At 46.2% G+C, this 18,240-nt stretch overlaps 1 protein-coding gene and 1 non-coding gene across 2 annotated transcripts in view; both read left to right on the top strand.

The window, feature by feature from the left end:
• LOC146209677 (mitogen-activated protein kinase kinase kinase 7-like) overlaps nucleotides 1–18,240 on the top strand; it is a 124,136-nt gene that overhangs the window by 61,746 nt on the left and 44,150 nt on the right. Inside the window, exons 12-13 of the mRNA XM_084603012.1 lie at nucleotides 10,174–10,389; nucleotides 13,800–13,861. Coding sequence (XP_084459138.1) covers nucleotides 10,174–10,389; nucleotides 13,800–13,861 — 278 coding nt within the window. The remainder of the gene's footprint in view (nucleotides 1–10,173; nucleotides 10,390–13,799; nucleotides 13,862–18,240) is intronic.
• Nucleotides 13,334–13,439, top strand: LOC146209678 (U6 spliceosomal RNA). Its single transcript, XR_014704567.1, has one exon. It is a non-coding gene; the product is annotated as a U6 spliceosomal RNA (small nuclear RNA).

Below are 18,240 nucleotides of genomic sequence, written 5' to 3'. Positions count from 1 at the left end.
CCACGATGACTATTTCGAATTATCCAAAATTTCGAATTAACGAGTTGTGAATTAACGAGCTTTCACTGTACAGTCGAACCTCGTTATAATGAACACGGATACAGCGAATTATCGGATATAACGAAGTAAAAGCAAAGTTTGGTTGGCTGTGCTTTATTTCTATGGGAGTTCTATCTGTATAACGAAATGAAAAACTGAAAATTTGACACGAAATCGGTTATAACGAAGCATATTTCGTATTCATAGACTCAAAATCCTCAAAGAAGCAAAAAAAAAATTCAAAACGCTAAATTTTGGTTTTATCAATCGCCTCCACCTAAAATGTGTTTGAATCACCCGCGCTTTCGCACGCCATGCCATCTAGGGACCGCGAATGAATCTAGCATCAACGGCTGCCTGGCATGTGCCCTGCATGTGATCGAACCACCGCCCGCGTTCCACTGCCCCTACTTTTTGCCGACCCGCGCATGTGCTCACTTTCCTCGAGGTCGTGCCGTCGTCTTGCAGCATGGCGGCGCTGAAACGCAAAGCAGTTTCTCTTGAAACAAAGATAAAAATATTCAGGGCGGTCGACAGCGGGCGCAAGAAGAAAGAGATTGCCGCAGACTTCGGTGTTGCGCCTAGCACTCTGTCAACCATACTGAGCGCAAGGCAGAAGATAGAAAACGTGCACTCTGCAGGTGCCGTGAAGAACGACAGGAAGCGCATCAGGTATCGTCACCACCAGGATGTTGAAGATGCCTTGTTCGCGTGGTTCAAGGACGTTAGAGCGCGCAACCTGCCTGTGTCTGGTGCCGTGCTTCAAATGAAGGCAAGAAGTCTCGCTTGCGTCTTAGGCCACGAGGACTTCTATGCAAGCAGTGGCTGGCTGAAAGACCGCCACCAGATTGTTTGCCACACCTTGTCGGGCGAAGAAGCAGCCGTCGATGTAGAAAACTGCGAGAAGTGGGCAGAAAGCTTCCGCATGCAACTGGATGGCTACGAGATGCGCGATGTCTACAACGTGGACGAGACTGCGCTTTTTTTTAAGCTGCTCCCGGAAAGGTCACTCGTTGCGAAGAACGAACTGTGCCGAGGAGACAAGAAAAGCAAAGACTGCGTCACCGTTGTTGTTTGTGTCAACATGGATGGGTCAGATAAAAGGCGGCTAACTGTTATTGGTAAATCTGCTCGCCCCAGGTGCCTACGCAACGCCCGGAATGTCCAAGCGGACTATCGCTCGAACAAAAAGGTGTGGATGACGTCGTCGCTCTTTGAAGCATGGCTGAAGGCCTTAAACAAAGACATGGCAGAGCAGCGCAGGAAAGTGCTCCTTATATTGGACAACTGCTCTGCCCATAAGGTGTCTGTACCACTTGAAGCGGTCCGGCTAGTTTTTTTGCCGCCAAACTCGACCTCAGTGCTGCAGCCATTAGACAGGGGCATCATTCGCTCATTAAAATGCTGCTACCGAAAGCGACTGGTTACGCAGCTCATATTTGACATAGACAGGGGAATATCAACGGCCATAAACCTCAAAACTACGCTGGACATGCTGTACGGTGCATGGAACGAAGTGGCACAGTCGACAATAAGAAATTGCTTTGTTGATGCTGGCCTAGCCCCATCCACCAGCGAGACTGAGCCCAACGACGCCAACGATTCTGAAGGTGAAGCGGACAATTTCGACGAGACGACATGGCGTCGACTGGCGGTTCCGAATGTTACGTTCGAGGACTTATTGCTGCCGATGACAACTTGGCTGTGGCGCCCGAATTGACCGACCAAGAAATTGTCGATCAGCTGCTTCCTACAGATGATGCTACGAGCAGCGATGAGAGTGAAGAAGAAGGCGAAGAGCGAGCTCTCAGCAGCACTGAGGCCGCGGCGAGGAAATTGAGAAGGTACCTTGAGAACCTACCTGTGGCCAAATCAGCTGACATTGGGAAAGCGCTGCATAGTGTCGATTTCGTTGAGAAATTTATTCTATCGAATAATGTGAAGTGCCGCCAAATGAAGATTACGTCGTTTTTTAAATAAATCAGTTCTGCATGGCCTAAATCCCGATTTGTGTGCTTGGCAGTGCAAAATGAAAGGTAAGGTTTCGCGTGCTTATACCACGCTTTAAAGAAGAAAAAAATGCTTTTTTTTCAGCTCTGTGCTTTCCATTTTAGGGTAGCCTTTACTTGGGTTTAGAACAGAATATTTGTTGTAGGAATTTGTGTGTACTTTAACAACAAATATCGGATATAACGAACGAATTTCCGCGCAAAATGAGACTTCGTTATAACAAGGTTTGACTGTATACTAAACGTATACAGTAAAAGCTTGTTAATTCGAAATTCACGGGACCGGGAAAAAAGTGAATTATCGAATGGCCTTGAAAAAACTGACAAGAACCATTTGTATTAGTACCGTATTTAATCGCATATTGAGCTCACTCGCATAATGGACCCATCCAGTGCCGATTTGTGCCTACGAATCTGGAAAAAAAATAAAAAAGGCGTCAGTTGCTCGGTTTCGCCCCGTTACGGTCCACAACATATTTCTTGGGAGTGCATCAAGATGCACCGCAGTAATAACGCCGTGTTTATTTTTTGACTTTAGCTCCAGCAGGGGGAGGGAGGGGCCGTAGTTAGTAAAGCGCTGGGCTGGGGATCCAAGGGATGGAGGCTCGATTCTCGATGGAGAGAAAGTTCAAAATTTTAAGAGCTCAGCAGAATCTGCATTGGAGTAATGCGAAATCACGGATGCTGCTGTCGGGTGATTCTGGTTGCTTCTAGTTGCTTAATTCACTTCGTTTACTCATTTTAGTCTTTGGTACTTTCAAATTGCGCACCAATCCTTCCCTATGCCCTTTTTCGGCTATGATTGGGAAGCAAACTTGGCTAAGTGCCAGCGCTTATCTGGTTGTGCAAGCCTCCTTTTCAGTATGTTCGCTTTGTCATGGTATGTGCGACTGAGGCGGGCGCCATCTACTGCCACTCCAATCATTGGAACGTGTGATAGCACCAATGGGCTTTTGAATGCGAACGGTGCTAAAAGCCGGCTTCAAGATCTCCGCTGACTCGCGTGCTTCCATTGATGACTGATGGGTGGAAGGATGAATGGCTATCGTAGAAAAAAAAATGAAAAGAAAAAAATGAAAATAAAGAAGTTTAACCCCTAGCGCCCATCCGAGATCATAGCCTTTCATGGGCGTTGGCTGGGACCGCGCCGGCAGTACTTATTGCTATTTCCAAATTAACAAGGCTGGAATTAACGAGTATTTAGTTGCGAGCTACGGAGGTTGCGCAGAAGAGAGCAGGCAGCCGCGGCCGTGCACTGACCTTGCCGCCGCCGCCCTCCCCTCCCTCCAACGCCACCGGCCGGCCCGCCGGTCATTACGACATTTAAGTTTTACCCACTCTTCCATGGTTTTACCTGGTTCCATGTTCTGCCCCCCGTTGTGGATGTGCGCAACCTCTAATTATGCCTTCCGATCGTGGAGGTGTTTCTTTACCTTTTTCTTTTTTTGCCATGTGATGTGCGCCAAGCCGCCCAGACGCAACAGCGCGTAGTTCGAATTATCCATAGCAGAGCCAACTCGCATTTGAATTAATGTGCTTTTTTATACACAGATCTCTATGGAGCTTAGCCGGACCAAGTAGTTTAGTTCGAATTATCCGAACATTCGAATTATCGAGGTTCGAATTAACGAGCTTTCCCTGTAATAGTACCCTCTCCAAATACTAGGAAAAGCTTGCCACAAAGTCTAAAATACCGTCACTAGAACCAGCTTGAGAAGTTTCATTTACCACTTCATATGCTTGTGGCAGTGACCTTCAAGGCAAACAAATACTCAAAATCTATAATGAAACTTCTTGCAATATTAATAAACTTGCACAAAGCTTAAAGCTAAAACACGGCAGCATACTAAAGTGACCTAATAAATTGGCCAGTGTTCCAGAATGAAACTTTGCTACTTCGCTGTACAGCACATGCAGGGCTGCATGCTAAAACAAAAATTTAAACGCGAAACCGTTCGCGGAATTTGCAGCTGAGAAACTCTGGCAATGGCGCGATGTCAGGCTCGCCTGTCATCTGAAGTGACGCGATAAAACAGCAACGAAGTGGTCACGTCGGTGGGGACCATGAGCATCAGCTGAACAGTGCAATCTATCGATGCTGACTTGGATGCCTCTGAAATGCTCGCAAACGATTATATGCCGCCGGACGTGCCGCAGCTAGGCCGAGAACACGCCGCTTAGGATCCAGAATGCGACCCTGGCAGCGTGCCGCCGTACACGTTCTTCGACGCCCACTCGGTAGGGGCTTTCATGTTTAATACATTCTAGATACGGCTACGTCCACCGTGCTAAGTCTAAAGACCAGCACCGGCACGATCGCAAAAGTGCATTATAAATGTGCGAAGCAGCAGCCGCGACGCAAATGTTAAAAAAAGAAGATGGCAAGTCAGTCGCGCTGGCCAATGGGAAGCGCGAGACAAGGGGCTCGCTTCGTGAACGTGCGCTTCAGCCAATCAGCGGACCAGAAACGGCTTTTGGAAAACCCCCGCAATGGTGGTCGTTCTGCTTGAGCGACGTCATTTGGAGATTCCGCAAAATGTGCACAAAGAATTAAGGTTCAAAACAAGGCCAAGATGGCGGTGGCCAGCCGGCTGCTTCACTCACGGTGTGCGCGAGAAGTTTGAACAATTTTCACCCCTTTTTGGTCATTTCGAGGTTCCCGTGGTGTTTTAAAAGTCGATTTTATCGTATTTCCCGACTGAATTTAGTGTTGATACTTTGAAGGTTAGTGCTCAAAGGTACAAACGTTCCGAAAATGCATTTTTCTCAAAATCAACTTTTCGCCGAATTTTGGCCAGTTTAAGATGCGTCCAATCATCAAGGGGGCGCCAAGTTTGCCCTCATTCTTTCACACTGTTGGAAGCATGCTGTTGTTTCTAAAGGTGCAGGGTTATGGTCATGCGGATTAGTTTTGCTTTACTGGCTGCCGAGGACTCGTGCTGTTGCTTTCCAAGCCACGTTTTCCCCCGGAAAGCCAGGAACTCAATTAATGGGGGACACGGGTCTTTCGGACCAAAACATCGCGAAAAATTCACTTTTTAGAAAATGTGATTTGCGAAATCAGTAGCTCTTTATCTACCTATCTGCTGAGTTTTTCATCTCTAGGATCGGTATTTTAGTCACAATGCCAATTTATATAATCGATGTTGCCCGAATTCGGGTTGAAAACGGCCCCCAAAATAACCATTTTCCGCGAGGTGTAGCTCCCATATTGTGCGCTGCACTGTAGCCATCTTGGTCTCATTCGAAAGAGCCGCCTTTCGTCTTCAAATTGGCGCCTCTGCTGTTTACATTCGCCCATTGGTCGCATAAAAAATAGCAAAAAAAATGTGGCATTTGCAATCCCATTCGCTTTCGGGAGTGCACGTGACGATAAGGCGTCACCGCATTGGTGGAGCTGGCCGACGTCATCTGCTCGGCGTGACTGAGCCGCGGGAAGACGGTGGAGACGTGACGCCGGCCGTGCTTAGTTTCGAACCGCGAGGTGCATTCATGGCAAGAGTTTGTGAAAAAAGTGAAAAAAATTAGTTGATTAATCATCTCAAGTGATGCCCTGCCCCGGCTGTGCACGCTTAGGCCGACAAAAGTCGTGCGCTGAACAATCTTGTGTACGAACCTGAAGTAGGCCTAACGTGTTCCCCAGCACGGGAGGCTGCTACTGCCAGCGGTCGCACCCGCCGCGACAGTGATATCGCACGCCACAGATGAGCAGAAAGATAAGCTCAAAACAGAAAAAGCTTGAATTCGCGCCAACTCCAGCAACGAAGCAGTAGTCGGATTGCTTTTGTGACGATGATGGCAGCGCGGCGGAAAGTTCGCTTGGCGAGGCGGAGTTCACGATCGTCAGATCTAAACAGTTTGCCGAGATTGGCGAAGTGTAAAACATACGGCGGCGATATTGGCATTTAAAAAAGTGAACGTGGATAAGAAATCGCCGTCAAACTTATTCTCCAATGCGTAAACAGCGGGACACGTCGTCTTCGTAGAGATCGCCGCGCGTTTGCGCCTATCGGACCTCGTTCATAGCCCTTAGTGAATGCACTTGCTTCCCGTGCAATGCAGAGCATTGGGAAGGAGCAAACAGCTCCAAATTATGTTTCTTTTCCGCAATAAACGTTCCTCACCGTGGTCTTGATGCGAGGCAAAATGACGTACGTAAAAAAAAAAAAAGTAGCTGCCTGCGTGTGACTCGCACAGCCGAAAAAGTGATGACTGAATGTGCTGCAACTGCAAATCAAAATAAAAGAGGCGAAACTTGGACGTTGGAAATCAAAGAGACTACATTCCTGGAGGTTTCTAGCCATTTTAAGGGGAGATGCAGGGGAGACGGTTGAAAATGGTCAAAATCTTGATTTCAAGAAACACCCATTTTCTGAAGGTTTAACCTTTCGAGCACCTGTACTCAAATCATTAACACTGAAGTCTGTTAGGAAATGCGATAAAATCGGTTTTCAAAACATACGGCAGCCGCGAAATGCCCCCCGAGAAGAGAAAATTTGTTCGAAATTTCCGCGCGCGCCGCGGGTGGTTCAGCCGGCCGATTGCCGCCATCTTGGGCTTGGATTGAAGCTTTCTTTGAGCGCAATTTGCGCTATCTCGAAATGGCGTCGCTGGTTTTCCGAAGGCCGTTTATGGTCTCTGATTGGCTGTGCGCCTTTCCACGTCTCCTATTGGCTAGCATGACCAGCGCATTATTTTTTTTTTTTCTGTTTTGTGTTCGCTGCTGTGGCTGCCTCTTCGCGTGCGTTTGCGCTTGCTTTTCTTGACGCACCGTTTTGTGCCAATCATTTTTTCTTTTTTTCCCCTTGCGATCGAGATGCTGGAAAACGGTAGATTGCAACCGTGCACGCAACGAGCCTTTGGAAGCCGTAAGAAACAGGCATGGAACAAAAGCCAGAAGGCGCCGGTCGCAAGCGTGCTATCGAGTCTTGCGTTACGACGACACCGCGGGTTCAAATAACAGTGCGAACTGCATACCGGATCCTGATACAGTGATGCTGCCGCCGCGTACTACTTTACGGCGGAGCCGACGCACTGTATTCAGCGATCGGCGCAAAGTCCATTTTGTCGGGAATGTCAGTGACCCAACGCGAGCATCACCGCGGCCTCAGCGCGGAATGCGATGCCAGTTCAGAGTTCGCGATTATGGACATGAAAACGTTAACAACTTTATTGCGCACACGAAGCGCGGAACCTGCGGCGAGATCGCGAAGATGCGAGCGGTCAATCGCACGAGCGTCACAACAGAGCTTTTCAGGGCTATCCAACTGTTTGCCACAGGCCCCCTTGGCACGGGACCGCTAGTTCCCTCAAGAAACCGTTTGCTGGGCTCAAGATATTATCCTTGGAGCTGGACATCCTAGCCCCTCGCTCTCGTCGGCTTAAAAAAAAGAAAAAAAACATAACTTTATGATTTTTTTTTTACAATTTCATCATGTACACACTTCAAAGTTTTTAGGAAATGTTTCTTTGGATGGAATAAGACACTTTTGTTTTGTTTTGCAGGGGGACAGATAGGGAACACTGAAATAAAATCTGCACTTGAAGATTCCTCCCAAAATTTTCTGCAGTGAGAGTCAAAACTTCAATTGCAATTTTCCCAACTTCATAATTTTTGTCAACATGACTAGCCTTACGGAACTTTTCATTAAGTTCTTGTGGTACAATTCTAATAAGTCTTACACCGTTGCATTCAGGAAGAACTGAACTGTGGAGCTATGCTATTTTTATGTTGCTAGGTTGAATATATTAAAATTGGGGGAGAGTAATGTCAGCTAATTATATTTAAAAATTATGGAGCATTGGCATAATTGGACATTTTTTATGGTAACGCACCTCAGTGATAATATAAATAGCGTAGCTCCACATGGCAGGTCTTTGGCTACAGCCATGTTTTAACCCGAGCCAAATAATATTGAGGGAAAGTGTCTTAATCACCCGTAAGAAATGACCTATTAAGGCATCAGTTACGTTTCCATAGTATGAGAACTAATTGAGGTATAGTGAAACAAATTATATTTTTAAAAACAGCAGGAAGAAATACATATACACACCAAATTGCACTGTGATATCTCTAATAATAAGAAAATCTGTTTTAAGACCAATGTCTCCCCTTAAATTGTAAATGTGCACATTGCACCAGTGAATGTCTGTTAAATAATCCCCTGTTTCTTTTTTGCTCTTTTTCAAAACATGCATTGTCGACCACTTGCAGCTTTGCGGCCTTAATATCTTGGCAGCTATTGCAGATAGAGTAATAATTTATTTTTCAGCATGAAGCCAAATATGTAGAGCACACAATGTTGCAAGTATATTTTTTATTTGTTATTCAAAATTTTTAAAATGGCTTTTTTTTGTGACCATTATAGTGCTATATTTTTACCTTTGAACTTTGTTATGCAAAAACAAGAAATAATTGCTCAATCAAAGAACTGCTTGCAATATTGTGTTGCTCATTCTTTCTGGCGTCCAGGAATGTGTTCATCTGAAGTATTTTTTCAGTGGTCATTTTGTAATTGTTCTTGTAAGAATTAGACTAATTGGTGTAATTATCTCATGAAATAATTGGATCACAAAAGAAATAATCGAAGTTTTGGAATCTGCACAAAAAACTGCGCAAACCCACCAAGTTCCATCAATTTTGATTAGTAAATAAGGAAAATAGTTTTAAGACCAGTGTCCCCCCTTAAAGAACCGTTGTGAGAAATACGTCGCCGAGTAATTTTCAATTCTGCATCCGTGGTGACGCTTGTTTTGTTTCTTAAGCACACAATATTTTATATGTGTTGCTACTTTGTCACATCAATTTAAATGTTTTATAATCATTCCTCATCTTCGCGTTGTGTTTTGGCTGTAAGGGCCTTGAAGGGGGGGTGGGGAAGTGCTGCGGTGAAACTTCGCTCCCTCTAACGCAGAATCTGTGCACGCCTATGTGTAGCAGCACACCTTTTGAAGTGAACGATGCTAAAATCCCGCGTCATGATCGCGGCTGATCACATGCTTTCTTTTACGACTGATGGGTGGAAGGATGGACAACTGTCTTAAAGAAAAAAAGTATACTTCTTCCCGCGTATTGAATCCTCCCCTCAAACTGACTTTGATATCGGGCAAATTCAAAACGTGGTGTGTCTCAACTAATGTTTTAATTCTCAGTTGTCAAGGTCACTGCTGATACATGCATGAGATGCACGAGGACTTGATTAAATTGAAGGTGTGGCGTAAAATTACTCCGTGAAATCGAAAAAAAAAAAATACCTGGTGTTCAATATTGCAGAGATTGGAAAATAAAAAAAAAGTGTTACATCGCGAATTTCATTACATTGAGGTTCGTTATATCAAGATTCGACTGTATCACTTCGTGTTTCCTTTGTTCTTCTTTTATTGTGCACATACATGCAGCATCGTGAAAGCGGTGAGGTTATGTGAAATTATTGAATCTGCAGGCAAGATACAATAATGCAGTAAAAGCTTGTTTATTTGAACTTCACAGGACCTTGTAAAAATTTCGAATTATCCGATGTTCGAACTGTCGAATGACAGTTCGAACATCGAAATCTGAACATCGAAGTGATCGAAATTTCTGGAGCCCTCCACTACGGCATCTCTCATAGCCCGAGTCGCTTTGGGACGTTAAACCCCACAAACCAAATCAAACCATTTGCTCTAATATGCTGACCTGTCCAAGATGAGTGCTTAACCACTGAAATCTTTGCGCAGCAACTAAAATTGTGGTGCAAGTTGGACAATATGCTCTCTGTATTTGAATTTTCTCTTTTCTCAGTACCATTTAGCTCCTGCTACAATATTCTAAGCAGCTGTTCCAAATTGAATCTTTGTGTGCTCCAAATCCAATGGCATCCTCGAGGCACTGCAGATGAAGTTATGTGATGTTAGGAAGATAGTGATAGACCGGAAAGCTTGGCGTGACATGGTCCATAGGGTCACGAAGAGTCGGACACGACTAAACGACTAAACTGAAACTGAAACTGTGCTCCAAATCCTGCTTCAAAGTGCCCTTGGGCATTCTCACCATGTGTCTTAACAAACGGGGTTTGCTGAAAATCTTGCTTCGCGCTTGCCCCATAATGCCACTAACTGCAAGGCCGTTCTCTCTGGCATGTTGCAGGACACCGCCGGGCAGGCTCAGCGGGCTCCCAACAATTGAACATGGCCGTTGGCGGCAGTGGCGACCATCGCACGCCTCCGCAGCAGCTAGTGCTGCCCAAGTGGTCCCCTACTGGGAACGCTAGTCCCCATGCACGGCCTCCTCACCCCAGGTTCTCGGCACCTCTGACACAGCGGCCAGACCCATCACGGAAGACCTCATGGCCTGCCACACCAGGTGATGGCAAGGTGGGGGGGGACTTGGGACGAAAGACAAAATGAGAAAAATCCAGGTTAAAACGACTATTTTCACAGATGTGGCTCAGTAATACCTTGGGCAGTTTGAGCAGCTTGCAGCTTGCAATTGTTCAAAGAGGCACCACTACCACTGCTTGTCTGAAAGCATGCCTGCTTTTATCTCAGGACTTGAATACCAGGGAAAGGAGAAAATTTAATTTAGAAGCATCTGAAGGTTTCTTCAAGTTCCTTGCCCACTCTGTTTGTTCAAGCTTCCACTTTATTTCCTCTTTATTCTTATTGGCAGGAAATTGAAAAAAAAAATGCACAGTACACGATTGTAAGTTGAGTCGAATTAAGTCGACCCTCCCAAATCGTGTGTCCCGAAAAAAAAAAAAAAAAAACATACCGTGGTGGATGCTCTTGATAACGAAAGTTTATTACCTGGCTGTACAACTCTCTTCCACTTTAAACCACGTATTTCGGTGATGGCAAGCTTGGCCTCCAGCTCAGGATAGCATACCAACTGTATTCCTTGAAAGCCTCTTCGCTTGGCATCGCAGTTGAAAATTTTGTCTCGCTGCCACCATCACTCCCACATAACCCGTTTAGAAGCTCCCAACTTGCAGCCCACAGCGCAGTTGTTGCTTCGGCATAAATGATAGCCGCTTCCTTGGACGCTACACGGAACAAGCACCGAATGCTTTTTTGGACTGGAGAACTCGTGACGAAGCATGTAGCCGGTCGTAAAGTCAAAATTGCAAACGCACAATGAGTGCAAACTCAAAAAATGGTCGGTGTCTACTCTTGCATCAATCATAGACACTTCCTGAAAGTGCTGCCATGTCAGGTGACCTGACACAACACGTACAAAAAGGGAGCGTCACCACGATTCTACCTCGCGTTCCTACCTCACTTTCTAGGCAAGATTCTAGCGCTGCTGCTAGTACACATCTTTGTATTGTGCAGGTCCTTGGATTACATCTGCGTGAAATTCGTAGTTTGAGCAGCATTCACTCTGTCTACAGAGCCTGGCTCGAATAGTTTTGATTGGTTTCGCCATCTGTGTTCATATTCTGTTCCATGTTTATTGTATTTGGTGATGCTTAAATAACTGAACTCGTGCCCAATGTCTGCATTTTACTCTCAGAGCAGCATTAGCATGAGGAGAGCAAACTCAGCCAGCTTAAAGCAGATATTTTGGTCGAAAGCGTCCCTGTATTTGCTGACTTCATCCTAGAATGGAGATGCGCTTCCACAGTTTTTACAGCTGATAATAGTGAGTTTTTTACATTGCAGTTGAATGGCAGGATTTTTCTTCTGGGAGACTCAAGAATAACAAGAGGGGCACGGACGACTAATTAACTACACATAAAGCAGTCATTTGCACCTGGAAATTATTACCTAGTCGCAGAACTTACTGTCCTGTAATCACTTTTTACTGAAGTTTTGAATGCACCTGGCAGGACCCAGTTGCCAGGCCACATGCCTGTCAACAGCAAACTCGACGACTGTATTAAAGAAGGCCCCACAAAAATCGGTTCAATGCACATTGGGCACGTTTTGACATTCGCCACCTTGACATCTCAGTGATGTGATGCGCTCGCAATGAAGTTTAGAAATCAACATCTATGCAGCTATGCAGTGTATATATTGTGCGTTTTACAATTGTGGATATTTTAAGAGTGCAAAATCACATTAATTGTGCACTCCCGTTTGAAGAAGCCATTTGAAGAAAAAAAGTGCACCAAATATATGGGTACATTCGTTACCTGCTGTAGAATGAAAATATGGGCCCTTCGCAGTGCATGGGGAAATGAATAATTTTGACAGCAAGAGTAGGGGATATGTTCATATTGCGATTGCATCAATTTTGCGTGAGTTCTGACCATACAATGCCCGGATTATATGACAGTTTCGCATGGTGCTCTGAAAGTCATATGATCGAGGTTCTGCTTGTATGCTGTCCTGTGCTGCCACGATTGATAGGAGTGTAACACAGTTCTGCATCATCCTTATTGCTCCAGGCACCCCTACCCTCCATAATGCTGCGGACAGCTTCTGAAGAGGATTATAAGATGATCCCAGATAAGAGTTGACACTACACTACCAAGCTGCCCTATATGCTTATTGACTATCCCTCGACCTACAGTGATTTTGCATGCTTTTCTTCAAGACCTTTGCCAAGATATACTTCCTATGGGATCCCACCCTGTGCACAGCTTCTGGCATCGAGTCGCAGTAAAATGCAATTACAGAAACTCTGTGTGGGGGCTGACTGTGCCCAAGAGCAATAATGCATTAGAGCTTCGACGCCAGCGATTCACTGAATTTGAATCACAGCACAATGCATGCCCTGGGGTCGTTTTATCACCTTGGAATTTATGTACGAATCTGCAACTTTTTTTACTTCTGGAAGTGTTTTGCATCTTGGCAGAACCGTGGAACATAGTTTGGATTAATCAGTAGTCTGGATCATTGAGGCTGCCAGCACTGAGTTCTGCCTGCCCAGGGTGTGGTACTGCCTAAGTTGCAACTTAGCCGGGCTACTTTTGGCCACACGAGCAGGTCAGCTTCAACTGTGGGAAAACTTCTCCATTAAAAATGTTGGTTCTAAAGCTTAACGATAAACGTGTGGTAGCATGCAGCAGTAATAATAAAAATAATAATAAATGGTTCACAGGAAAGGAAAGACGCAGTATCTGTCAAACTTGTTCTATGGACACCTGAAGAGTGCAGTAGAGGAAGGGAGGAAGGTAGGAATGAAAGCGGAAAAAAAGAGATGCCGTAGTGGAGGGCTCCGGAGTAATTTCGACCACCCGGGGATCTTTAATGTGCACTTGCATCGCACAGCACATAGATGCCTCTTCCTTTCACCTCAATCGGAAGGCAGGTGCCGGCGGTCGGGATTGAACCCGGGTACTCCGACATAGTAGTCGGGCATCTTGACCAAAATATACTGAAATATACTGAAATTGAAATGATACAGAGAAGATTGGCATGGCCCCTGCACATGCGGCAGTATGTACGCGTTACAAAATACACAAATTATGAATGCCCATCGCATGTTAGAGGAATGCAGGATTCCACTTGAAATAGTATGAGCAGATATGAAAAATGAAAGAGACACACCACTCATTTTCCAATACGGTGGCATTTAAACTATCCTGCTGCATGCTTGTGGGGGCAGCTTGGGCCTCATCAGGCTTTTGCATATCTCAAGCGACATCGCTTATAATGGACGATTGATTTTATGGGAGACAGAAAGATAGTCGAAGCGAAAATAAAAGCAATCACTTGTTAGCTCCTCTGAGAAGCTAGAATGCTGCCTATAGTTTTGGCCCAGGAGGGCATTGCTTCCCACCACAAGCGTTTGGTTCTAATCGTGTTCTCACTGTTTCATGTGTGCAGACTGCCCGCAGGAGGTAGACCTCGGTCTCAACGCCCACCTGCTCATCGACCCTTCCCTGCAGGTGGGAATCTTCCCATCCTTCTCCTCTTTGTGCCTCTGTAAAGATGGTAATGGGGTGAAACTTGGTTACTCTAGAGGCCAACTGCTGTAATCGCTCTTACTGTTATGCTGGGAATGAGCTAAAGATAGTCATAACAATACATTTTTAAGACATACTGTTACAAGCATTTAAAATGCTCTGTAACTGGCGTCGCATGTTTCTGGTCACATGTCTTGCAGTTAGCCAACTTGCCGGATGTGGCACTGCTCCGGCAAGCGGAGAGCCCTCCCCGAAGCATGATCAGTCGGAAAGTAAGAAGTCGCGACAGGCATGGAGTGCCTGACTGGAGGCTAAAATGAAGCTTGACAGTTCCATATTGGAAGCTTATAACAGCTCCATCATAGGGGAGAGTGGTGCCTCGATTTGAATAGAATATGGTATCCTGTTGATGCAAGACAACTTCTATCGTTCCTCTGTGTGCCCAGTCAGAGTTGGACAAAAAAATCAATTTGGAGAAAAACACATACAGTCACCGATCGATTATTCGGACCTCACAGGGGCCGCCGAAAAATCCGAATAAACAGGAGTCCGGAAAAACAAAATCAGAAAAAAATAAAGAAAACAAAGAAAACTTTATTTCTATGCACTGGCATGCCCTATGCACTTATTCAGGCCCCGCAGTTGGCTGGAAAAAATCGTGAATATGCTGCTGGACGCTCCTCCGTTTGTGAGCAATCAGATCGGCTTGAATCTCGGAAAGGGTCGTGCTGTCACTGTAGGCAGCTGCAAGCATTGTCACCGCATTCACAAGGTCTGCGTGCGACGGCAGCAGAACAGGTGGTGCGTCGTCCTCTGACTCAGATTTGTCGTCAGGCAGGACAGCAGACACCTGACGAATTATCTTGTCATCGTCCAGCTCCGCGCATGTGAGTGCTGCACTGTCGGCATTTGAAAAGTTCTCAAAGGTGACTGCGTCTGGGATCACCCTGCCACCACTGCGCAAGTCTTGCAGCACATGTTCGCTATCTGTGGGAAGCATGTCGGACGGGAGATCCTGGACCGCGGCATCCGCTTCACCAACTCCAACAAATCCAGCATGCCGAAAGCAGTTTCGGAGTGTGGCTGCAGTCACTGCCTTCCAGGCGTCGGCAAGCATGCTGATCGCCGACAGCAGAGTTACAGCATACTGCTTGCCGGCATCAATGCACAGAACCATGCGGCTCAGCAAGCGTGCTCTGTATAGCACCTTCAAATTTTTAATCACACCCTGGTCCATGGGTTGAAGGATGCTCGTTGTGTTTGGTGGCAGGATTCCAACTGAATGGATTCCAGGTCATCAATGTGGCCATGTGCACCGCAATTGTCCACAAAGAGTAACACCTTGCGATTTTGGGCCTTGAATTTCCGGTCCAGCTTGCGTACATAGGCAGCGAAAAGATGCTGCGTAATCCAAGCTTTCGAGTTGGCTTCATACCACACGAGCAATGTTTTTACCCTCTTGAAGCATCTCGAGCTTTTTGATTTTCCAATCACAAGAATCGGGAGCTTTTCGTTTCCCGACATGTTGCTGCCAACCATCACTGTGACCCGGTCTTTGCTATGCCTTCCGCCGTGGCAGGGGTCGCCAGACACGAACAGTGTCTTCTCGGGTAACATCTTATAAAAAAGGCCTGTTTCATCACAATTGAAGACATCATCAGGCGAAAATCGGTCCAGCAGCGACTCCAGTCTGTCAGAGCGGTAATTTGTTACAAGAGTCTGGTCCACGGCACCACTCTCGCCGCACATCTTCTTGAAAGTGAGGTCGTACCTCTTCTTAAAATTACGGAGCCAGCCATCGCTAAACTTAAAGCCTTCGATGTTCATTCGCAGTGCGAGGGCCTCCGCCTTTTGTATCAGAAGAACGCCTGACGCTGGGATCCTCTTTGCAACTGTCGCACTCAGCCACATGTGGAGCGCTTCTTCGAGCTTCGGGTCGCTGCCCTCTCTGAAATTTTTTTTTTCCAGCACTGAAGAAGATTTTAATGATTCGTTCAAAATCTTCATTTTGTTTTTCATATAGTCCGACACAGTCTGCTTTGAGATGCCGAACTCCCGGGCAACTTCGCTCTGCAGGCGGCCATTCTGCACTTGGTGGATCACGGCGATCTTCTTCGCCATTGTCATCGTTGCGTATTTGCCGCGCTTCTTAGCTGAATTCCCCGGCCGCTGACTGCCCCGATGTTGGTGCCAGTCCAGTGTGCTTCGTTGGTCTCACTGCTAGGCGTACACAACACAAGGAACACAAATAGAATGAACACTGCACACTATAACTACACCGCACACCGTCACAAAGAAGAAGAGACGACCAGGCCTGTGGCTACTGAATTCGACCTGGATTGGATGGGCCAGACCGAAACTAGCCATTGTGCCGGAACACGCAAAAACGATAATGATGAGCGGACTCCGCTCCTACCGCCACCTCTTGGGTGGTAAGGAGGCTCATTCCAAAACAGAAATGGTGCTTCATGCTTCAGTCAGTGTCAGTGTGGGTAGCTGCTGTCGATCGAGTTGGCTCGAGTAGGGTCCGAAAAATCAAATGAGAGGTTGCGAAGTGTCCGAAATTTCGGTATTTGTTATGCATTACGGCCTATGGGAAGGGTGACTGTGCCGCGAAGCAGTCCGAATAATCGAATATGTCCGAATTTTTGGAGTCCGAGAAATCACTCGACGACTCTTACCTTGCAAGCATTTGTCCTCAAAATTTAATATATGCACACACTTGGATCTGAAAATAAAATAAAATTGTTTTTCAGAAATTCGTGAGAATCATGAAATGCTTTGAAGGGACAAAATTTGTTTGAACTTCCCACATTCATCACAAGGGCAGCAGCTTTCTGATTGCCGTCACTTCGGACTAGTCTTGAGGCTTATTTCCTTGTGCACATTTTCACCAATAACAGAATGGTGTTAAGATTGAGCCAGAACTACAAAAACAAGAAACCTACAGTTCTTCGTTAACACTGTCCTGTCCACACCTTTTCTCATCGATAACCCACTATCAATGGTTTCACGATTAAAATTTTTCCGCTTTCGAAACGCTCCTTGACAAGTGGAGTCATCCAGTGGGAAACAGAGGAACCCTTCTTTCAGTTTTGCTTTTGGTTTTATCTTTTCCGCTGTACCGCGCTCATCCAAATGGTCTCCAGAGTCACGTGATCGGCACTCCTTGTTTACATCTTGGCGTCGGCGTCGCGTATTCCTGCTGCGCGGAAACGACGTGGTTCCACGGAAGTTGACGCATCTGAGAGCTCATTTTTGGTTGCGAACTGCAGCAGCGATCACTTGGAAGACGAATTCAGCTCTTCAAACTTTAGAACTGACAACGAAACCACATCAAACCGACCCGAAACATCGACAGCCATACCCCGACAAGCTTTGCTTTCACCCCCGAAAATTTCCACTTTTGCGGCACGCTGATCGGAAAAGATGGCTGTTCTGAATGTCACAACTGTTACCTGCAGGGTGACAACATCTTTTGGGCAGTATTGCTTGCTGCCGGCAGCGCAGGGAGTCGTGTCTTCCGCTAGAGGACAGCCAGGGTTTGACCTCGGCGTAGTCGACCTCGACTACTGTTTTCTTTCCCAACTTAGTGAATACAGTCGAACCCGGTTATATCGAACCCAGATACAGTGAAATCTCGTTGATACGATTCGGCTAAATACGCTTTTCGGCATAATACGTTTTTTTTTTTCGTTCCCGGCCGATGCCCTATAGAGGTAATGCATTTTTGTACGGCTAATACGATCGTATTTCCACGTCGGTTTGGATAATACGATTGTGGAAACGTCTTCTGTAAATCTCGCGCAGTTTCGATTTTCGCGCCAGGAGGCAGCAAAAGTGTCCTAGCGGGATCTGACAGTAGCTGCAGTGGTTGTAACTCCCCTAGCGCTCGTGGCCGATTTTCGATGTTGGACATGACCTTTGCTAGACACGTGTAGGAATTACATCTCTCCAACTATGATGATGACATCAGAGCCAGTTCTTTGCAGAGGGTGGGCAGAGCTACTGAAATTATCGCATCGAGCGAAACTACAGGCACGGCGGACTGAACACGCGACGACATGCGCTTCGTATGCTCGAGGCTTGGCCTGGCTCGGCTCGGCTCGAGTCCGGCCGTGCCTCAGCACAGCGTCTGCAGCAGTGTGGCGGCCTCTGGGAGCCATTTTCGCAAGCTCGCACAACAAAAGCGCCAAAGCGCACCGAAGGTTTTTGGCGCCATCTATCCTAAGACATAGTAATCACGGTAAAATCACGTGACCAAGAAGCAGTGATTGACGCATGCATTGACGATGCTGTAGCCTTTGTTGGCTTTGTGTTTGCCATTTCTTGTTGCCATTTTGGTTTTCCGAGCGTTCAGC

This window comes from Amblyomma maculatum, chromosome 1, assembly GCF_055883805.1.
Source record: "Amblyomma maculatum isolate TAMU_Amacu chromosome 1, ASM5588380v1, whole genome shotgun sequence".
NCBI lineage: Eukaryota > Metazoa > Arthropoda > Arachnida > Ixodida > Ixodidae > Amblyomma > Amblyomma maculatum.
This window is presented reverse-complemented; position numbering and strand designations above follow the sequence as displayed.